Raw genomic sequence first — 24,161 nt, 5'->3', positions numbered from 1 at the left:
ACTTAATAAGAAGGCACTTGTTTTGATTTTCAGGTTTCAAGAGTGAACTTTCACTAACTTTACTTCACTTTATCATGGTAGTTTGTTTAGTTAATCTCCATCTGGGTTCAGTTATGACCGGGTGTCATTGAGTGCTACCACCACCTTCAGCAGGTGGGTTGTACAGCAGAGGTCGGCTTTCAGCAAGGTGAACATTGATATCAAGAACAAATCAACCTTTTGTTGCTTGCTTCTGCCCTCTTTGTGGCAAGCCTTTACAGGGACAGCAAGGAAAAAGGCCTGTGAGTTGTGTGGGCTGTTGTGATTTTTCAGAATAAGACAAGAATATGTCGATGTCTGGGGTGCAAATGTGCCTTTGAGGTGATGGGACTCTGGCACGTGTGTAGCACTGCAGAGCTCAGAGACTTGGGCCTTTAAGTGGTTCTGCAGTAGGCAAGGACTTTATTTTAGTGCAAAAAAGAAAGAGGGACAAACTGGACAAACCTTACACAGAGGAACGAGGGAAGCCTTTTCTGAGTCTTCATTTCTGTGCTGTTGAGCGATCAGCTGCCATTGCAGCTCACCCAGGCTCTGCTAATTTAGCATAAATCTCTAGGTTTTGGGGTATGCCAAATGGTTCTTTTGCCTCTTAGAGGAATATCGTATATTGTAGCTGTTGTGTGAAAGTCTCTTATTTTGACCTGTACTTTTTCATATAAAATATTTTATGGGTTTTTTTCCTGTTCTGTCAGATTGTGGGCATGAATCTGAAGACAGTTCTCTTCTTTCATTATGTCTGAATTCGTAGCAGCTTTAAAAAATGCCAGGTGGAAATAATTTCAAATTTAGTGTTAACTGGTCAGTGTGAAGGAATCTGTGCAATCCAAATGTCTTTATTTCTTAGAAAAGGAAGAGTGACTATGCAAATTCCTGCCTCCCGTTAGTTTAAACCCTCTCTCTGGTGTCTTTGGAAAGCATACTCATGTTACCTGATAGTTATGCCTCTCTACTTCTCTTCAAGCTTTTTTTAGCCATAGTTACCAAACGTAGTTAATTGAAAGTATAACTTCCAGTGTGATAGAATTTTGGGGCTTGCTCGTGTGAGGAAGTAGAGAAAGTGAATAGCAATTGGAAGCCTTGTATTAGGGTGGTGATGTGGGAGGAATTCTGAGCATAACAGGACGGTGTTTGCCGTGGATAGGCAGGAAAGGCTTTCCAGCAGCTTGTGTTCCTTGAGTTACCTCTGTCTTTTTGAGTGCCTAAGGAAGTGGGACGGTGCCGGAGCTCCGTGTTGCTGTGGTAACTGATGTGGGTGTTGTCTCCACACCTGCCAGCCTCTCTGGGAGCTATTGGCCGAATAGGGTGTGCATCTCCCCCGGCTTTGCTGCAATTACACCCTGGCAATTACCGATGTCCTGCATCTGACTGTTGAGAGGGGTATGTTAGGTTGTAAGCTGTGGGATGGTGGAGGATATGGCTGTGTGTCCTACTTAGCTTTCCTTGCTATGAGCTTGTGATGTCTGGCAGCAGACACTTGGAAACAGAATCTGCTTCTGCTGCCACAGATCACTCTGCCTGTGATTCTAAATCAAAGCCATTTGTTGACCTCAATCACTGCTATGTAATGAATTGCATTGACGATTTATAGTGGAAGGAAGAAATGGGCAAAATTGGGAAATTACTCAGTTGTTACATAAACCCCTGTGTGAATAGATAGTATTTTGTAAAGCTGAAGTAGATATCTTTTCTTAGAGATGGTAGATTTTGTCAGATTTGAAGAGATAGAGATAAAAGTCTGTTCATCTGATATGGATAGTGGGGAAAACAATTTGTGCAAATAGCGTTTTTGTACAGTGGAATGTAATTACTATATGATTTTAGTTTTTACTTGTGAAAACCACTTTGCATATGAAGTAATTTTTGCAAATGCTACCACTTGCTTTATTTTTATTAAGTAACTGTAAAATTAAATTTGAGTTCACCAGTGATTTTGACCTGTAAACTCAGTGAAACCTCTGCGTACTAAATCATCCTTGGTGAATGAAGAGTTGTAGAACAGCAGATGCATGAGAGAATAGAGTTTAAGCCTATGGATCTTTGCTGTGTCTGAGGTTGTTCATCTGGTGCATTTGTATTGGCCCAGCCTTATGGCCACAAATGTGTTGATACTGTGCTGCTATTAAAGCCAAAAGTGGCCTTGTATCTGAAACTCCCAACAATAATTGTGTTGTTACAGGAACTAGAAAACGACCCACTTCTCTCAGCTGTGTTATTGCAGAAGAGCTACCAGAGCAAGGTGAAACCTCCACTGGTTTCACAGAATGAGCAGGGGAATAGATTCCCTCACTGCTACTTCCTCTCAGGCAAGAGCAAAGTCTGATTCTGTGCAGCAGTGATGAATAACTAATAATATAACTACGTGTTAACTGTATTTTAGGTGTAAATGCATTGGGATGCTAGCATGCTGTTCTTGTGATACAATTTTTGATGCATCATTTTAAACCGTGTTACTGATGTGTTGAAAAAGTTGGTTTTTTTATAACCTTGTCTAGTAGGTTTGTGTGAATGCATCATGCCCTGTTATATTTGCATAAACAGGACTTTGGCTCTATTCTCAAGGAACAGGAACTTGCAAGGTCTGGTGAGAGCAGGACGTCTATGTGTGAAAACTGGTCTGCTGCACTTGTGAATGTATAGAAATAAATGCAAAGTTGGGTTCTAGTGATGGTTAAGGGAAACAGATGACTGGTTTGTTGCAGTGATGCAGGCAGCATGGGAGCAGTGGTGCAGGTGATTAGATGTCAGGGTAACTGTGCTTGTCCACAGCTCCCATTTGCTTTGTTTTTCTCCTAGGTAGAATGGACTGCTATTGCTGTCATAGATCTCAAACCAGTGAGCTAGTTTTACCCTCAGTGGTGGTCTTGAATGCAGTATGTATTTTAAAAAGTGGCTTTTCCTTTTAGGAGGTATGCTTCTGTGTGTATTTCTTTGGAAGGTTGCTTTCCTAGCTATTAATCAAACCTACATTTTGAGGCTCAGCACAGAACTGAAAACATCAAATAAATTTAGGGCAATGAAAACAAAAGACTGCAATTTAATGCAAATGACTTTGTAGAGTCTGCAGCGGATTATTGATACTGAATTTAAGATAGCTTAAAAGTTAGGCAGTCACACTTGTAATCAAGAAGTTCTTGTGACATTTAGTGAATCATTACAGTTTTTTAATAGTCTGGAAAACAGAATAACCTGATGTCAAAGACTTTACTAGAGTATGAATGCTAAGAGTATATTCTTTAGCTAGCATGCTTGCTATTAATATGCAGATAAATAAAGATAATTTATTATTACAAATAATTTGTTAAAAATGGGAATAATTTTATATGATATTAATATTAGTGTAATAAGATGAATGCAATTAACCCTGTGTTTGGAAATTACATTTTAAAATATCACATTTATTACTTGCTCTTTGAATGTTGCTTGAATTGTAAAATCTAGGGATAGTTTTGATGCATTCTTAATTCTAAACCTAGTATATTCTGTAATGATTGTGTTTGGCCTGGATACCAGTGTTCCTTGTACAGCTTTGTTGATTACTGTGTGATCTCTGATCAAAAGATGATGTGTTTTACTAAATGTAGGATAAACAGAATTCACAGTGCTGTGAGAATAGTCCTAATCTCATTATCAGTTGAAAAGAGTTTACTTCAGTATGTTCACATTTAAAGGGTTTAAATTTTAAATGCACTTAGTGTGAGCAGCAAGTTAATTGCTTTCATGCAGATGTTGAGTAGAGCCTTTGGATACAGTTGTGGAGAAAGTACTTACCTTTCAGCTTGACAGATGTTGATCAGGTGGGATGATTTAGGTGCCTGAATAACCTCTGTCTGTGTACCTGGATGTTCCACCCCCAACTGAAGTTCCATTTAGTGCTGATTCTTACACTGTGTCTTGTCACTTCTGAGAGCAGTTCATTAATAAAAAAGGAGTTGTGTCGCTAGGAGACTTGACAAGCTCTGCTCCTTTCTTCACAGATGTGACAAAGAGTTTTCAAGCAGATTACTTTAATTATAGTTAGTGTTCAGATAAGGTCATGCTAAAATTATTGTGAAGTAAAAATACTCTATCTCCAAACTCTAGAGCTACCGTTTCTATTAATTGGCAGTCCAAATTAACAGTCTCAGTAATTTGTTGCTTCCCCATGTTGCTTCATGGTCTGTGTTTTGCTGCTCATGTTTTTTTTTTGAATGCAGAATAACAGAAAGCTGTGAGAGACCTTATGAGTGGGTTTGTAGCAGGATATGTGTGAAGTGTTCCCCATTTGTGTCCAAAATGTTGTTTGCTTACGTTGCCTAACATTTGATTAATTCATAATGTGTAGGGTGCAGAGTTCATGTAAATGGGCAATGACTGTGAGCTCCTTAATTTTAAAAGAAAGGTGTATACATTTGAGTAATCAAATGATCAAGCCAGCCTTTTGTCTTTCTAAAATAATGACAGAAATATATATATATAGTCATTATATAATCATGAATAAGCAATTACAGAGAGACAGATGTTTGCACACAAGATGAGTAGTACAGATGATGCTATTAGAATTGACAGGAACAAAAATTCTACTCCCAACTCCAGGTACTGTGAAATTTTGGTGGTATTAAAGAAATAGGTAGACTAAGTTTCCCTGTGTCCTGTATACTAATAGAACACATGGATTCTTCTGCATCCAGAAGGGAAATTTTGGGTATTTCTGGTACCACAGAAATAAGTACCTTGGAACTCTATGGCCCTTAGTTTTTTCTGAAACTCTGGGAGAGTTTGTTTCCTTCTGTTCTAACCTGTCAGTGATTGCTTCTGCTTCTTTGTGCCTGTTTCTCCTGTGTGTTAGAGACCAGCTCCTTAGGAATTGGTGGGTACACATTTTTTTGTCCTGGGAATGAGCAGTTCCGGTAGCGAGAGAAGAGTGAGGGATATTCTTTAGCAAGTATTTAATGAGCCAGTTTGTTAAAACAGAAAACTACTGTATTTTTCACTGACAGTTATGTAAGTTTTTGGCATGATTTTGACTTAATTATTGGATTAATGATGCTCAGTTTTCTTCTCAATCATTTTTTGTAGTTCACGGAAGGACCTCAGAAAGCACTTGGATGGGCTGAGCAAATGCCATCTGTGCAGTTGAATAAAAGTGTGTAAAATACTTAATTATGTATGAGGCTTTCAGTAACTTCAAGGAATTCAGCAACAATTAAAATGAAAAGGATGATATAAGAGCTCAATCTATTCTTCACAGGAAAACTGAAGTGTGCTTTGTCAGTATCACAGTTGGGCACATTTTGTACTGAATAATGCAAGCTTGTTGAACTCTAGCATGCAGCTTTTGTTCTTGAGGCTTCTTGAAGCTGATGCAACCTCAGCAGAAACCTGAGGGGTTTTGCTAGCTGGTCATAAGACAAATGCCAGCTTGGGTTTGTGTTAAACTAATCAAAAGAAACAACTGTTATATTGATTAAATGAAACTAATCTTCTGTCTTATTTTTAAAATTTTACCTTTTAATCACGTATATTAAATATGAGTTTGTTTCACTAAACAATAGCAAGAGATGCTCTATATGTTGGGGAATTGATTAGTATATTCTGGATATATTTTTTTGTGTAGTTTGATGTCAAACTGTTCAACCTTGGCTTCCAATTTATGCCTAAATATTACTGCATAAATCCATTGCACATTGAAGAGTTTGACTACGAATTGAGATTTTTTTTTCATTCAGAACTCTGTTTACTAAAAGATGTGAAAGACAGTAGCCTCAGGAATGAAAAGCTCTATTTTTTTGCCCCCATTCAATTCAACATTAAGTATTAATCTTGAAATAATTTTTTGTTGTAGTAATATTGATATTAATGGCAACAACTTGTGTCAATGTTCTGTAATAAGAAACAGTTTCTTTCTCAACTCATAGGTCCAGATGTTTTGGCTTATCCAGAAGAATTTGCATAAGTCTTGTTAGCCCGACTGCAGAACTGTGAGCTTCCAAGTTGGTGATGGCTACTGGATAAATAACTTTTACATTTTCTTTTTTAGAACTATAGTAGAAAATAAACCTAGCTACAATAACCAACTAAACTGCTAGTAGCTTTTAATGCTTCCTTTCATGCACCACTTTTAGACCTGTCTTTATGACCTCTTTCCAATTTATAGGAAATGTATTTTTCTTTTTTAACATGTTGTTATCTTTGAAGTCTTTCCTTCTAATTTAGTAGCATTTTGAGCATTTGGTAGCATATTTTATTTTATCTAGTTTTATTCAGTTGGATTGATGTTTTGTAAATCTTACTGTAAGGCTCACATTGCCTCCCATCATTTGTTTCTTTGTAGAATTTGTTTCTTTGTAGATGCTTTTCTGTACAAAATTATTCAAGTTCTTAACAGGAATATAACAGACCTTATCACTAGGATTTGACTGATCACTCTTTTGAGTGGGAGAATGCCTTAAATTCTTGGTTTCTTTCTAGCCCTGCATTTTGTGCTCTATATGCATGTAATAATTCCTTTTGCCAATCATAGGGCCAAATAATTTTGTTGTTTTGGATACCTTAATGCATGTTTTATTTTCTCGTCTGTCCCCTTCAATATTTATTTGTTCTTTATGATCTGTTTTATAAATTGCTCGTATAAATCTAAAATTTTGTGTTTTCTTAGGCAGGAGAATAAACACTGAGACATATAATTCCTACAGTAAGAGAATGTTTTATATAGTCAGCAGTCCAGGCTATTTCTTATTGAAATCTGGTAATATAATTGTCCAGTATAAATGGAACTTCCAGAGTGGAAAGCAAAAGTGATGTCTGGACTCTGCATCCTGACATGAAAAGTAGTCATCTCTACATTTACTGCAGGTTGAATTCCACGTAATTTCTAATGCTAGCAATTTGGTTTATACAATCTAATAAAAAAATGAGCAGTATTTTCAGGTGGAACATTTATGATCATTCCTGAGCTGTCAGATTGTGTCCATTGTTGGACTGGCATGTGGAAGTGGAAACTTAATAATTCTCCAGTGTCTAAAAGCAAGCACACACTCTTGCCTTGTGTATGTAATACATGGCTTTTCTGACTGGCTGTGAAGTATGTGCATTTGTAGCTGACTTGAATGACTTTGATCTCCTGTTATCTAAAAGCCCCAGTTTGTGTAGTCCCTGTAGTCTGTGCTGTAGCTCTCAGACTGGATTCATCCTGTGAGACATTTCTCTGTAGATAGCTTGTTTTGTTTTCTGGTGGAGACAAAATAACAAAATAACTGTTTCAGTACTGGGCACTTCCCACAGATGGAAAACTCCCTCCAGGGGAGAGCTAGGGCAGAGCCCTGGCTGCTGCTGTGTCCAGGTGCATGGGGAGCCACTTCCTGCTGCAGTGGGGGGAGCATTCCCCAGCAGTAGCTGACACTGTCCCCACCCCGTGTGTGGCTGGCAGGAGCATCAGATGAGCTCTCTGTGGTGAGTCAAAATGGTGCTCTGACTGCTGAGAGCAGGAGAAAAGCATGCTGCCTTGTGACTCACATGGACACCTGATGTGTGCATTGTGTGGAGAAAAATGATAAACAGAATAAATGCTAAGCTGTTGCCTGGAAATTCTGTAACATGGGCAATAAGATATGATCTAAACATCTCTATTTAAGGCTGTGAAAATGAGCCAGCTGTGATACTCAAGCATTTAAACATTGTGTGAGAAGTCAAAGCTACAAGTTTTAAGAAGTGGAGACACAGCAGCATTCTTAACTCAGTTAATGGAAAAATATTGAGGGAAACATGGGATACTGCACAGTTCGGGTGAAGAAGAACTGTAGTGGAGGGCTGGAAAAATTGATGTTCCAGCACTTGTTCCAATGCAATGGAATGCAGTGATGTTCCAGCACTCGTTCCTTTTCTAGCGAGCTCAACAACTCTGCATAGTTTTTCCCTCTTTATTCTTGATTGTATCCTTCCTTGTGTTTCTCTGGCTATGCAGTGCTTTGGATGAGGCAAAACTTCTAATGTTCATGGATCAGATGATTTTCATTTGGGACATGCTCCTGGTCTAATTCACTACAGCAGATGGAGTGTGCGCTTGGTGTTGGGGACATCTACTGTGACAGGGACTGCTGATTGAAATAGATCCTGAGTCTCCATCATACAGCAGTTGCTCAAACCATAATTCACTGAGTTGCTTTGCTTTGTGGCATCTACATAGCTGTACTAGGGGTAGTGTTTGCAATTTTGCATGTCAGGGAAGATAATGGAAGTGACTGGAGTTTAAAACAACCATTTGTTTTTAAAGTTAGTTGTAAAGTAGGTCAGGTATTCTGTCTGCCAGGCGGCCCTACAGAGACAATGGAAGGGGTATGTTAGGTCTAGGAATGAGAGGATCCCTGTGTTGGCAGTGTTTCAAGAAGACTTGCTTGTCAAACAATAGCTTTGATTTTTTTAATTTATTACCCATTAAAAAAATACAGATCAAATTGATCTAATGGTTGAAAGCACTGCTTTCTAAGAGTTGTGTGTGGATAGGTGTTACAAGCCTGTATTTTTTCATAGACATGCATAATTTTATGTGTGTGAGTGCTGAAGATGTTTAAAAACTGAAATGGAGAGATACTCAAAGGTCTGCTTCATGGCATTTAATTTAGGTCAGGGTGCTGGAAGCACTTGCTACTAGCACTGGATCGTGCTGAACACAATGTTTCTGAGAACTGAAGGGCTTCAAGTTAATGTGCTTTAGTATCCACTGTAACAAGTCTTATTGTTACAATGTACATAGAACATATTCTCTTGTTTTTGATAGTCTTCACAGAAACAGTATTTCATAGGTTACTGAAAGTACTGTAGAGAGTCTTATCAGTTTGATATTTTTTCTTTCACTAGAGAATTTTGGTAGGTATGGACATTGAAATAACTTTTTATCTGCCTTACAGTCTGATGTGAAGCATACTGGCTGATAACTTAAAACCATTATCTTATTAGCAGAAATCCCTGTATTTACATAGTTACATACTCAGTGAGCGTGGCAGTATTTGCAAGCAATGTAATTTGATGTCCATGTGGAGTGTAAATAGAGATCTCGTTACATAGGAGCATATGCTAAGATACCATTTCTGGAAATCTACTTATCAAATTAAAAGATGGATTTCATGCTAAACACGAATTGGCATTTCAGGTTAAAATTTAACTGACATTTATTGTTATATTTCCACGGGGAACTTAAGATTTTTCTGTAAGTATTCTAGAGTTTTCACTATTGCTGTGAGTCATTTAAGTTTTCGTCTCTTGAAAGTTTTCAGGGTAAACATGATTGTTTTAAAATGCTGTCACTAATTATTTTTTCTTCTTTTGGAATGGATTGGCAGGAGTAGATTCAAATAGTCATTTTAATTTGAACAAATTCTTCACTGGAAGAAAGTTCAAACTTCTGTTTCGCTGTGCCAAATGTGAATGGAGTTTGCCTCAGAGAATTTCAGGCTCTGTAAAATGGCATGTAGAACAAATCACAGTTATCAGCTCAGTACATGAATTAGACACCTCAATCAAATGGGTTTTTGCACTAATAACAGTTCCAAAGTAGTTTATAGTGTTGTTTTATGAGATCTTTAATGCATAGGAACACTGAGAAGTCAGTTCCTTGTTGGTTTGAACTGGGGGTGACTTGAATTTAGCTATTAGGTTATATCCCTGGAAGGACTAACTCTGAACATGGATTCATATTTGTGCTTCTTTAAGCAGAAAAACCATAGCAGAGGCCCATAATATTTAAAATTACAGGTAGTTTTCCTTTTGTTCTTAAGCACTTCGTCTATTAATGAAGAAATACTGTGTTTGCTGGATTATACTCAGCTCCTCTGGATATACAGTATAATGGAAATCAGCATTTTCTGCTTCTATAAATAGATTGGCAGCAGCTGCAGAGCAAAACAGGCAAGCTTCTGGTCATTTTTATTATTGCCATTGAGAAATGGTTTGAATGGCTGTGGAGCGTGCCTGCTGCAGGGGAGATGAGCAGGGAGAAGAGAAGAAAGAGTGTATTTACAAGCCAGCAATGTGAGAATACTGGTAAAGAGCTCGATGTTCCTTCGTTTGGGAGTCCTTAAGCTGAGTTTCAAGCTCTTTTATGTCCAAGACATACTACTCAGCTGGTTAAAAGTCATGAGTTCTTAAATGAGACCTGGGGATAGCATTTTTCTAACTTCTTATAGTTGAATGTAAGGCAGCATTTACAGTTGTGCTCTGTTGGAGAATATCCTCATATTGTGCCCTGAGAAGCTCCTAAAATTTTCAGTTCCTTCTGTTGGTCTTGTTTTGTCTTCTACATGGGAGAGAAACACAGTGAAAGCACTCACTTCCTGCAGCATTCCTCCTTCCTGCCCCATGGAGGCAGCTCTTGGATGAGCAGCAGCTGCAGCTCTCCTTCCTAGCAGATGAGGAGCTGGTACCACTGCAGCCTGCTCACTGGCCAGCTAAGTTACTGGTGTTGCTCGTGGACACAGGAAGTTGCCAGGAAAGAAAAAGTATTGATTATCTTTCACGTGAGCATTTAATTGAAGTCTTGTGCCTGTGTTTACATGTGTGGGATTTTCTTTTCCCCATCAAAGCTAGCAATCTTCTTTTAAGAATCTTACTACAAGGTCTTCAGAAACAATGAGCTGTAGGAATTGTTTTCCTTAAATACAGATACTCTTAATTTCTGTTTCTCCAAGTACATATGATGCAATGGATGTTAGGTTCAGCTTATGCTGAAAGATATGGAATGACTTTATATTCCCTCTTTAATAACAGCACATTTCTTGAATCTTGATACCCAACCTATATGGATAATACAAAGAGCCAAGGAGATAATGAAATACAGTATTATAATGACAGGTGGGAGTAGAGAACATTCATCAACCGTTGCTTTAGAAACAGCACCATCAGCCTGTGAGATGGCTAAAGATCACCTAAAAGTGAAGTTCACTGTATACTGAAGCCTTGGAAACTGGAAAGTTTCTTAGCATCTTAGTTGCATGTTTTACCAGTGCTTTAATGTGTGTTCTTTGTACTGAATTACATCTTAGTGATATTAACTATTTTTCAAGGAGAAACTTGGAACCCTAACAATTAGATTCTTAGCTTATTATTTTTAATGCTGTTTGAAATATATGTACGTTTTAAAATTTCTAATGGATATCTTGTCTATTGATAGCCTAAATATTTTCAGGTGCTCTATTACTAGAAAAATGGATCATATTAATTTTTCATAGGAAAAAGTATTGACAATCTGACAAAGTACAAAATGTTTAAGAAGAAAACATGGGCTTAGTCTTTTTAGAAATGATTCCTCTCACACTGTATTCAGCTACCATCTTATGGTAATATCATTCATTCAATGTGAATAACCATTTGTGACAGCAGTGAGGGATAAATGATTAGGAGAGATGAGGAATATGCTGTTTGGCAGCTCCTTGTAGGCTGTTATGAGTTATAAATGAAGTACCAAGTTTAGAAAAACAAAACAGTTCTAAATCATATAAAATCTAAGAGAAAATAAATAATAGGTGCCTCAGAGTGCTTTTCAAGTAAATTGCTAAAATACTGAATAAGATGTTGGACTTTTTTCAAGAAAAATCCAAGTATATTTCAAGAAAAAAAGGAACTTAATTCTTCTTTAGAAAGTGTAGAAACTCTTAAAATACAAAGCTAGTATCTTTTGTGGAAAAATAGTGACTTTTATTTAGAGTTAGTTTGACTTGTATAATTCATTGTCTTTAAAGACAGGCAAAAAGAGTTCATTCCAAGAATCTTTGCATGAAAGACTTTATACTAAATAAACCTTTTCTTTGTGTTTTTCAGTCAGCAGATAAGCAGCGAGCCCTGGAAGAGACCAAAGCCTACACAACGCAGTCGTTAGCAAGCGTAGCCTATCTGATCAACACTTTGGCCAACAATGTTCTCCAGATGCTGGATATCCAGGCATCCCAGCTTCGGCGCATGGAATCTTCAATCAACCATATTTCACAAGTGAGGCTTTTTTCTTTTGCCTTTGATATTACATAGCAAGCAAAACTCTCAACTGACATCTTGTGAGCCAGAAGAATTTAAAACAGAAGGATGCATTTCTTCTCATATTCATTCTGGGTTTGGGTCTCATCATGTGGTTCTGTACCCGTGTTAGTATGAGCTTTTTAAATACCAAAGCAGGTTAAATGCATTCTCAGCCAGATTATTGTTTGGAGAGGGGGTCATTCTGTGTAAGTGAAAGCACAGAAAAGTTGCTAATGGTAAAATGAGAATATTATGTTAAGAAATATGAAATGAATGGTGGGAAATGGTACTCGTCATCTTTTTACTTTTTCTGTTGCTGTAATACTGGCATCTAATGACAACAGCATAGATGACAAAAATAGTTTGCTCCTGGCTTTTCTTAATAAAATGTACTTTGCAGTGACATGAACAAAAGCCAAAATTAATGTTGCAGTGACATGAACAAAAGCCAAAATTAATGTTTCAATTTGTGTAAGGCTGCAGAACTCTTGCTGTTGTTTGCAGTTTTTCTGAGCAGCAATAAACTAAGCTATTGTGATCAGGAACCCAGGTTCAATCACCACATTGATGAGAGAATTTTGACTGCCAGAATGGGCTGAGAATGAATGATAGATAAAAGTGGAGATTTACCAGCCACTGATGGATTAAAAGAAAAATTAAAAACAATGATACAGCTGTTTCTGGGTTTTGTGTTGGTTTACTGAATATTTTGTGTCTTAGTTGACCAATACATTTTGGCTACTAGGGTTTCTTGATCTCCATGTAATAATATAAATTGAAATAAAGAATGCTGTGGTATTTAGAAAAATATTTGAAGGTAGAGGCACTGTGTACGGTAGGAAATAAGTAGATGGACTGGATCTATTTGAACCAGCAAAAGAAGTGAGTAATTTTATGCTGGCTTAGTGGCTGAATTGCCTCTGATTGGGTCAGAGGAATCCCAGGTCAAGTACAGAGAAAGAGGTGGGGAGGATTTTCTGTCTTGATAGTGCTGTGCTATTAGATTGCCTCAGTTGTCTCATGGATCTGCATCAAAAATGAGCTGGAAGTTTGATTTCTTTTGCTAAATGCTCCATGTTAATCATTACGTGGACAAGTAAATTCATTTTTTCCCCAGAAAGTGGTATGAATTACCCCGAGTAATGTGTGCTATATCTAAATGCTCTGTCTGTATGTGCTTCCTCACAGGCTAGTGCCAGCTCACACATGTTCCAGCTGTTTGAGAGCCTGATGGAAAAGACAGTATAGTTTGCTTTTCATGAATGTGGAAAAATCATTTTGTCACACAGCTTCTGTAAAGTAGTTTTTGTGGAAAGGGCCATAGCATTTCAAATTTTTCCTCCTGACAGGATGACATTTATGCAGATTGAGAGCTAGGTTAGATTGTCTTTGATCTTTATACAATACAGCTAGCTATTTAAAATAGTGCACTAGAGTAGAAGTACCCCAACACCTAATGAAGATGTGTCTGCAAAATTTCATAGGTTGAGCTTGAACAACGAAAAAAACCCTGCTATGGTCTTTTTTAAAAATACAGCTGTAAAATTGAAAATCTAATTTGTTTGGGGGGATTTTTTGTGTGGTTTGTTTTGTGGGTTTTTTTGAGCCTGCATCATCTGTATGTAGGATGCTCTCCAAATCTTTATGGAAGAAATAATATCAGAGGAGCAGACAGTATTTAAATTCTGGATATTAAAAACGTGAAGTGTGTAGATCCAAGGAACTTTATTCAGTTGAGTTAATGTATTTGGAAATGGCTTCTTTCCGTAATACCAGTGTTGTAGATTAGTGTGTTATCTGTCTTAATTTCCGTGGTTGTTTTTCTTAAAAAAATTAATTTGCATAGTTTTTCTGTAAATAAATACATTTTTTTCAAGAAATTTGATTATACTTCTCCTGAAACTAGCCTAATCTGTGGAAGGTTTCCTTGGTATTTATGTTGGGTGTAAAGTTTAATGAGCTTTTTCTAACAGTCCTGAAAATGCTTTGTGGTGTAATACCTCACTGCCAAATTAAGATTTCAGCCAACTTGACTTGAAATGAAGTCAGTAACATAGAACAAAAGACAGGTTGGTTTTGGTCAGTAGGTCTTGGTATTTAAGTTTAGAAAACATATGCAAATTGTGATAGCTGGATGGAATCCTGCTTTTAATTCTGATTTGGGATTCCACATTATACTCCAAAGAGAGCAGAATCATTTGGGGCTTGGTATAAAAACTTTTCCCAAAGTGCTTGTTGTGTACAAGTAGCTCAGACTGGGAGAGGTGTGATTAACTTTGTAAGATAAAATGCTCTGGTCCTTTGTTCATTGGTAGAATGCCAATTTATATCCCTTTCTGTGTTTCCTTCTAAATGCCAGCCTAATCAAAGAGCTGAAAAGGAAGCTGATAATCATTTGTGCTTTTTCAAAGTATATATAGATTGTGAATAAGGAAATTGTTACTATTGAAACTATTTTTATGCAAGTGATTAAATCCGATTGATTTAAAAATTAGAATTACTTTGGTTTGGTCTGAAAGCTGATGAATCTATTCTTACTTGCCTTCTTGAACCTTGTCCAGAACTAGATGATACACAGTGTTTCATATTTGACTAAGAATTAAAATCTTAAATACAGATCATATGTACAAATATTTATAGTTGTTAAAAAAAACTATCTTGTGGCTTTCAAGTTAGCAGCCACTGTGAAACGTTACTAACATCCAAATTCTTTAAATTAATCTGGCACATTTTCAAGTTTTAATATTTGTATGATGAGAAATGTTTTTCTGGTTTAGTTACAGAATCTGTTACTTAGCAAGGTCGTTTTAAAACCTGCTGCTAATTATATAAACAAGCACATTGTCACAAAGGTGAGTGGTAGTGGTGAGTTTTCTGCAGTGGCACTGTGTTGTGGGGAGGTCTCCTACATCCTCCCCTCGCTGAGCTGCCTGCCATGCTCTTGGCTGTGAGAGCAGGCACTGAACAGACTGCAGGCTTGGGTTCTCTGCAGGCAGCAGGTGCTGCTTAGCTGCCCTGTAGCAACATCTGTGAGCTGCTCAGGCTCTGCAGGGAAGTTCACTTGGACTTTCCACTGAAAAGTCAATAAAGATTTGTGACCTTTCTCAGTTGTCTTATTCTTACAAGGCACAGGAATAGCAAAACACATTAAAAAATGGTGATGCAAGGCCAATTTTGCACAGTGCATGTTCCTGTTTATGGAACAAGTAGCTTTTTAGCATTTTTGTAGCATTTCTTTTTTTTGTGCATAAATTACATGCAGCTTGAGACAATTAATGTCACATTACATGCAGCTTGAGACAATTAATGTCACATTTTTAACATGTCGAAATTAGGCAGTTACTAATTTTAAAGTAATAATCCGGTTTTCAAGGTAATTTGCAATTAGTTTGAATTGAATCAAATTAATAAGATTAATAAAAAATAAAAGTCCAGCAGTACTGTATGTAAGCAACATTTTCTTCTGAGAATTTTGAAACTGAGTTTTAAAAGACCAGACTAACAGGCTGACAATTAATTTATAAGTTTAAGTTAGAATGGTTTCAGAAGAGGAATAAATGAAGGTTTCTGGAGACTGTTATCTCTGAAATGTCACTGTAATTCAGACTTTCAGCATGCTGTTGTGGTTTAACCCCAGCTGGCAACTAAGCACCACATGCTGCATGCTCATTCCCCTTTACCAGGCTATGGGTAGATAGGCAGAAGGGTAAAAGTGAGAAAACTTGTAGGTTGAGATACGTGCAGTTTAATGATGATAATGATAATAATAGTACAGAAAACTGATATTGAAGAGAGAAACAGAACCCAAGAAGGAAGGCTGCAGATGAAAGCAGCTGCTCAGCAGCAGCAGAGTGCAGCCCAGGCAGTCCCCAGGCAGCAGTGCCCAGCCAGGCTCCCCCAGGTCAGCCTGGTGCTGCTGACCATGAGGCCACATGGAGTGTTGTCCCCTGGGTCAGCAGGGCCAGCTGTCCTGGCTGTGTCCCTTCCCAGCTTGTGGTGCACTCCAGGCTACCCAGGGCTGGGTGGGATGGGGAGCAGAAAAGGCCTTGACTCTGCAGTCGGTGCTCAGCAGTAACTAAAACATCCTGGAGTTATCAGCTCTGTTTACAGCACTAGTCCAAAATATTGCCCCATACTGTGAAGAAAATTAATTCTGTCCCAGCCAAAACTAACGTTAGTTAAATGCTAACTTAATACTTTGAGAAATTTTGTTTACCTGTAGAAGAGAATATTTCTCAAAACTCTGTGACTTTGAAGTGAACTTCTAAGTAGTATTAACTTTCCCAGATATTATTTCATGTTTTTTTTGTTTTAATATTTGCAGAGCTCGATACTGGCTTTGTTGAATTCAGTATGAAAACCTGATGTTTCAAAATGGCCAGAAAATTCCTAATAGAAAAAAAATGCAGTGGTTCATACTTTTCCCTTTATGCTCTCCCTTGGCTATTGCAGGATCTTGGAAAGCATATGAAAAGATGACAGTAATGAGCCTAACCTCTAACAGTCACTTAAAAGCTTTTGCCAAAGCTAATGGAGCTATGTGAAAAAAAAATTGAAAAAGCATAATAATGCTGTCAGGCGTCCAAAATTTCTTGTTAGAAAACAGGGGTTTAAGTGGTAGAAGGGCACAGTGTATCCCATCTGCTTTTCCTAACAGAGTTTTCAAGACAGGTGTTTTGTTAGTCCAGCTCTAACCCCAGAAACTTCTTATTAGAACTTTCTAAACTGATGAATAAACAGTTTGCTGCATTCTCCTGCCTTGATAAGGGATTTATGTTCGTACTGGAGGTAATAATTACCTGTGTATTGAGGATAAATGTTTTCATTTTCTTCAGTAGCAGGTTAATCTTTGTTACCTCCTCTACTAATGGAATACTGCAGTGTTCCTTCGTGCTATTTTGTGGATGTATTAGGATCTCATGACTTCCATAGTCTACTAAACAAGAAAATGAAATGTTTGGAAAACTGCCAGCATAATGCTTTTCAATACCATTTTCGGTGTGTGGACCAGAATTAGGTGCAGTTTGTATACTTCTAGTTATTCCATAGCTATTCGAGCTAAAAGAGATGTTCTGAATCATAATGCAAGAGAAATCTCACCAGATGAGCTTCAGGTTTTAATTAGGTTTTATGCACTTCATTGTTTGTTAAGGTAGTCATGCCTCATGATCACCATAGTCCTTAAGGAAGCTTGTTGTACCCGTGGCTCCTATTGAAAACCTACTCTTCATTCAGGGCAACAGCTTTGCACGGTGCCAGGATACCATTGCTACAGTAACATGAGCATTAAATATCTGTGCTTGCCTTGTATTAGTAGATAATTACATAAAAAAGTACTGAAAGAACATAAAGTTGCAGAGTTCTAGCACTTGAAATACAAAGTGAGAAATCATCTTGCCAACCCTGCACTAATACCTTCCATTTTGATTTGTGGATTGAAATTGAAATTATTGGCTCTGAGTGCAATACCCAAGGTATGAAACTGGTTTTGAAAGACCAGATTCAGACCCATAAGATTTTGATGCTCCAGTCCATCCTGAAGTCCAGCTGCTGCAACTTAAGATTTTTAACATTCTAGCAAATGGTATCAGGGGCCTGTGAGACAAAGAACATACAAGAGTTGTGTTTATGCAATTCTCCAGTGGCGTGTCCAGGCCACAGATAAGGTCTAGACCATAGATAGAGTCTGCAGTAGAGATTGGATTTGTCGATGGTGTCAAACATGACTGTCCTCCCAAGTTGTTGCCATCACATATCTTCAGCTTCTTAAGACCCTGTGTGCCCTCTGACTGGTGAGATGAGGAGTCTGTAGACCATCTTCTCCAGAATGTGTGCTCCTGTTCCCTATGCTGCAAAAGCAAAAGTCTAGCACAGAGAGGGCATAAAAGCCTGAGATGGAAGATGAAATTTTACATCTTAGCCTGATGCAGGATGGTGTACTTTAGGTACTCTGGCCTGGAAAATGTTGGTGTGCTCGGTTTGCACTTGTGCTTGTACCATAAATATAGCACTGTAAGAGCTGTGAAGATCTGATCTGCACTGCTCTGTTGGGGGTTGGTGTACAGCCCTGGTCATCTTGGGGAGCTTCATAAAGGACCTCGGCAAATTCGTTGGAGAGTGGTTTTGTTGTTAAGTGGTTGCAGAAATGTATGTGTTTCTGTTACACTTGTGTGTACTGTGAATTTCTGCAGAATTTATATATTGGCCAAATCTGGGTGGGTTTTTGTGTGGGTGTCCCAGATACTTTAACTACCCCCATTAAATTTCAAATCATTGCTCAACGAACTTGAGCTTTCCAAAGAAAGATTTGCCAATACATTTTGACCTTAAAATCTATTTTTCTGTAGCTTTATTTTAAGGAATAGCTAGGCACCTATAGTGGAAACCTTACAGTTCTAGGCAGATGGAACTAGAGGTGGCAGAATGTACATGACAAAGCTGTAGTCAGTGCTTAATTTTAGTGAAGTTAAAACTTGAAAATATGTTGCTGGGAAATACTAGGCAATCTTGATGATAGTGTTGTAAGCTCACATATAATGTCCCAGATATTTCTCTGGAAATAATGCAAAGAAGCAACTTCTTGGAAGTAGTTTGGGGGTTGGTTGGGGTTTCTAAATTATTTTTTTTGTGGCAATTTTAAAGGTTGTGATGATTGCTCATGATTAGCTTGCTTTGCTATCTGTAGCAGGGTAAAACAGTGTAGCCAACCCCACTGCCCCAGTGCCTGCCTACAGAAAAATAAAATAGACAAAATGTATGTTAGGAAAATGAGTTCTCATTTATACCTATTCTCCAATTATTACAAAGCCTGGTTTGAAACTGTGGAAGGTGTTTCTGGTGCCATTCATGATCATTGAAGTGAATCTATGGGTGTTTAAAAGTCCTTATGGTGGTGGTTCTGGCTGTTTATACTTTTGGTTTTTATCCTGTAGCTAAAACTTTTGTTCACTGTTTAGCACAGTTTAAGGTTTTTTTCCTATAGTGAAAGCTGCTTTGTGAACAAGCAATTATTTTTGGTTTAAATAAGGCAAGGAGCTCCATGGCCCATGATTTAAGAGATTATATTTTCCTGGAAGAAATAAATGGACTTTTTGATAGCCTTTTCTTACTCATTACCTAACAAGATTCATGTACATGTTTTTAGGCAATGAATTGTCAGCAGGACTTTGTCTTATACCAAAGATTCTCCCGTGGTACTAATTTTATTATATGAAGGAAGGGATTTCCAGTGTTTGCCCTAGGTATCAAAAGGGAAGACAAAGGGCTTAACCTTTGGCTTTATTGTGGCTAAATTAGTATGGAACACGTTCTAAAATCTAATCACTGCTTTGCGATGAGTGAGTTGTAATGACCAAAATACTTTCTCCATTTGTCTAAGTGAAATTTTATTCTATTGCAGGCTTACCAGTCCTAATTTAGCAAACTTGTACAGTGTAAGAAAACCTGCTTATGGTTTGTTTTTCTGGTCTTAAAATTAAGGTTTGACAAGGCGTCCTTACACTTTATCTAGTTGAAGAGCATGTTAAAGAAAAGCTTAGAGAGCAGTTGTAAAATAAAAAAGGATAAGTGAAGGAACCTTATAAAACAGTGTCAGTAAATCGATGTGCCCTACTAAGAATGGAAAGGAGAAGGAATTTTGTGAAACTGAAGGAACGAGGGTAACAGAAAACCCAAATAATCCCCAGCTATTAGTGTGGCTTTAGAGGTGGCAAATTCAGCAGTAAGTTGAAGAAAGATGATTTAATCAAGTGTATGTAGTGATGTGTTTAGTACAGTGTAGAGATCTTCGAAACATTAGAACTGATTTAATTATTTTTTAATACTGACTCTGTATTCCAATGCATACCACTGTTAGTAAATACACTGCGTCTTTTGTAGACGGTGGACATTCACAAAGAGAAAGTTGCTAGAAGAGAAATTGGTATCTTGACTACAAACAAAAACACCTCAAGAACTCACAAAATCATTGCACCAGCTAACTTGGAGCGACCAGTTCGCTACATCAGGAAACCTATTGATTATACAATTCTAGATGATATTGGACATGGAGTGAAGGTAGGTGATATTGTTAAAACAGCCAAACTGCAAATTCATTGTCTTTGTATATTTTCAGAATAACCTGATGCTTTTCTTGGTAATTATACCAGTTTCTCCTTGCCTGGACAACGTGTCTATAAACAGGAGAGGAGTCCTGTCTGATTTCCAGTTGTCCCTTCCCCTTCTCTTGCCCCAGTGTTTCTAAATGTTTCAGACTTAATGAATCTGATTTCTAATTGGGACTATGAGTCTCACCTTTTAAAATGCTTCTGAATATCAACTTGTGTGATGCTGCTGTTATTGTTTGGGTCAGTTGCCAGGCATATATGTGGGTGCTGAAGGGCTAATGACTATCACTTTTCTGCCTGAATTACCACCACAGAGTGTGATCCAGCTGTAATTGCACGGGTTTACTTTGATGCTCATGCAAAGGAAGGGTTTGCATGAGGAGTGTTATGGGCTTCCTTTTCTTCTTTCTGCCAGGGTTAGTTATACACAAACCCAGTGATGTGCTTTGTTAAAGGAAGCTCTCTACAACTTTTGTGCCATATGGGATTTTGGGATGGGAATATTACTGCCAAGTTTAAAGCCAGGTGGTTTTTCCTTTCAAGATTAGGAAAAGAAGAAGGAATTTCAGAGCAGACTGAGACACAACTGGTGGCTGTTAGATCAATATACACAACAGCAGTGATATCATGTTTGAGGTTAGATATGCATTTTTAAAAGCACATCCTGAATATAAACACAGTTGTAGCAGGTGTGAGCTCATTGTTAACTTGTGCTGCCAGGAAAACAAATACGGAAATGAGAACACTGACAGTATTAAGGTTCCAGGAAATGAAAGGTAAATAACACAAAGTGATGTCATTTTTACAAGGCAAACTAACAAATCTGTAAACCTGCTAAGTAGCAGTAAGGTAAGATGCTTCTTCCAGTCAAAGTACACCAGAATTTCTTTTGCTTGACTTGTAACTGGATGAGGTTATACCTCTTGTCCTATTTGATTTGTCTGCTTGGTGGCCGTTTAAATGGCAATAGGTGGTTTAACCTAACTTTTAAAATTCAAATTCTGAGCAATTTGATTTAAATATTTTTCCCAAGCAATTTTACTTAAGATCTTTCCAACATCCTGCTTGTTAATGGAAAGTCTCCTTCCCCCCATTTCTTATCCAAAAAATCGACGTCTGAACAGATTTATAAAGGACAAAGAAAAAAGCATATCCAACTTTAATAACTACAGTTTTGACCAGGAAACTATTACCAGTCATGTGTTAAAATCTGCTACCAATTTTGAATTTATGCAGGTCAGCAGATCTCCGTCTGGGTGTGGATGGAGCATATTAACCTCTAGGATTGCTGTTGCTAATATTTTAATCATCATTTTTTGTTTTAGGGAGATCATTTTAGAACTCATTAAAGAATAGTTTTTAATTGCTCTGCAGCACAATCTTACTTAGCACTGTCTCTAGATCATTATAATTGGTATCCCACTTACCTCAATGTAGCAGTCATACTAAGATGCAATGAATTATGTTCTACTGAAAGAACATAGTTCATTGAATGCATGATGACTTGAGTGTTTTACATTCATTTGTTATGCTTGTGATAGACTTAAATTATATTTACCATGCACTATGTTTATTTAGAAAATGAAGAAGTATTGTGTATTTGTGAAACAATAATCAGAGAACTTGAAGTCATGCTATCCTTAAGATTGTAAATGCGTTCCAATCCATCCTGTGTTTAGGACAGAAGAAAGAACAGCTCTCTTGCTGATGTGGAAAAAGGTGGCCAGTTGTGCTTATGAACCTGTTTTTGCTCTGCTTGAGAATCTACAGATTAGTTTATTAGATTTCTGTCTGTAGAGCAGAGAGAAACAAAATATGTAGAAGCTTTACTTTTGCCTATATATAGCTCTTTATTGTTTGAGATGTGATACTTTTCCCTTCAAGTGAGCATTCAGAAGGAGTTGTTGCATAAACAGCATTAATGTTTCAGTTAGTATCAGGATTCCTCTGCATTCTTTGTCCTTTTTCTACTGAAGGGCTTCTGTTCCAGTACTTGGACCCAGAATTACGTATTTTCAGGACAGGCAGGATGCTGATGCAGCAGTCATTCATTGCAACCCCTGAGAAAGATGGCAAGCTCGACAGAATAATATAGGAATAAAAGGGAAGATTCTTGGCCAAGAAATTCAGTATGCCATGCTGAGAGAAGTGGTACAGGCCCTTAAGCCTCTTACTCCTTCCATTCAGAAATTTGAAGTGTAGTGGAGACAATGTTCAGGAAGGGTTCCTCTATAGTTTCTAAATAGATGTGAGAGAATTCAAGTGCTTCTGTATCATCCCAGCAGTCCCTCCTCATCTTCTCTCCCTGAAGCTACAATCTGCAAAAACTTAAAGAATCTTTTGTGTGAAAGAGACTTGCTTTCAATTTTTTTCAAATATTTCCCAAGTTACAAAGTCTTCCAACCTATTGCTCCCACCAAAGAGTTCTTTAGTCAAGGGAATGGGAAAAAAATAAGTACTCCCTTCAGAGAGGTGTGCATTAAGACCCTGTAGTATCAGGCAGTGCTGCTGAGTCTCTGCAGATGGACCTTCCAGTGTCACTGACCACTGTGGCCAGTACCGGGGACCAGGTTTTCCAGTGTAGCTGTATGAGGAAGAGACCATATTGGTTAATTGATCCACAGAACTTTAAACTCAAGGACATGAGATTTTCTAGTAAATTAGATTGTTTCTTTTTAGTAGAGCAGAATCTCTCCTAAATTGATGGAACAAATCAGTCTAATTACCTAGGTATTTGCTGTTCAGTGCTGCAGAAAGTGTAACAAATTTAATGATACATTTGGATGAATTGAACTAAAAATCATCAACTACAGATCATTCAAAGGGAAAGACAATTTTATAGGAAATTTTTATGGAGAAAGAAGATGTATGGTATTGTGCCAGTAAGATGCAGAAGTTAGTGTCAAAAAGCTAGCACTTAGGTTTTAAAGTAAGATTTTGCTGTTGGTTACTGTCAATTTATACTTTAGGAAATGTGGATATGTGGCACAGTATCCATAAAAAGTGCTGTACTTCTTACAAGATGTAACAATTTGCTCTCGATCTTTGTTCAGGAGAGATCTCATGGCATCAAGTTAGCGAAGAGCATTTTCTAGAAAAGAACATACATTATTAGCTTATGTTAGAAGCTTCCATTTCAGCTACTTGTAAATGTGCTAATGCATGTAAACCGTTTAAATGAGCTTGGGCTCATTCTGAAGGCTAGTCTTTGACATCTCAAATAAATTAATCTCTGAAATTAATCCATCTAGATCTCATGATACATTTTGAAAGAAGCGGCCTTTTTGTTAGCACTGTAAGAACTTCAGTAAACAGTGTACAAGCATTTGAATGTTAATTTTAAAGTAATAATTTAAAGGCTTTGTGGTCAATGTATATTAGTTTCAGCTTGAAGATCTTTTGTTCATGACATTCTGCTTTAACCACTCTTTCTATGATCTACTGATACATTATTTTGTTAATGCTGAATGCTTAACTTTTTTCTTTCTTTTTCCTTTCTCTTCATATCCTGAAGTTCCAACTAACCTTTCAATGCTTTTTTTCCTTACCTCTTTTATTTGCTCCATTTATGCATTAAGTGGTTGCTTAGATTTAAGGTAAGAAACCCCAGGGCTGGATTTCCATTCTTCTTCTGAGATTATTACACACGGGGAGATGATTGACATCAATGCTACTGATTGTTTAAAACAACACCCGCTCTCCCTTCTGTGTCGCAGAACTTCTGTTGAGTAACTCATTGTGGATAAGCATTTTGTGATATCAATTGATGTGTATATGAAAGGAAGTTAACACAGTTACTTTTAAAAGCTTTGTGGTAAAATACTAGCTGCCCTCGGCATATTTAGGAGATCATTTATGAGGGAGGGATGTTGTGCTAGCCTTGTGTAGACAAAAATATACACGGACTAGATAGCAGGTAAATATGAGCCTCCCCCTGTGTAATATTCTTTTTATCCTATATACGGTGTAAGTTATGGTTTGATTTGGATTAACATTTCAGTGCGAGATTGCTCAAATAATGGGCTCCAAAAGTGTGTA

At 37.5% G+C, this 24,161-nt stretch overlaps 1 protein-coding gene across 25 annotated transcripts in view; it reads left to right on the top strand.

Moving 5' to 3' along the window:
* Positions 1-24,161, top strand: part of ABI2 (abl interactor 2) — a 65,407-nt gene that overhangs the window by 14,540 nt on the left and 26,706 nt on the right. For 11 of the 25 annotated variants that reach the window (XM_088167909.1, XM_088167906.1, XM_088167903.1 and 8 more), the window contains exons 2-4: positions 11,827-11,994; positions 19,897-20,073; positions 23,702-23,719. In XM_088167909.1, the coding sequence (XP_088024035.1) occupies positions 11,827-11,994; positions 19,897-20,073; positions 23,702-23,719 (363 nt within the window). The remainder of the gene's footprint in view (positions 1-11,826; positions 11,995-19,896; positions 20,074-23,701; positions 23,720-24,161) is intronic. The other 14 variants (XM_088167917.1, XM_088167914.1, XM_088167912.1 and 11 more) reach the window with 2 other exon arrangements.

The sequence above is a fragment of the Sturnus vulgaris genome, chromosome 7 (genome assembly GCF_052056855.1).
Source record: "Sturnus vulgaris isolate bStuVul1 chromosome 7, bStuVul1.hap1, whole genome shotgun sequence".
Classification (NCBI taxonomy): domain Eukaryota; kingdom Metazoa; phylum Chordata; class Aves; order Passeriformes; family Sturnidae; genus Sturnus; species Sturnus vulgaris.
The sequence above is the reverse complement of the archived record's forward strand: the minus strand, read 5'-3'. Positions and strand labels throughout refer to the sequence as shown.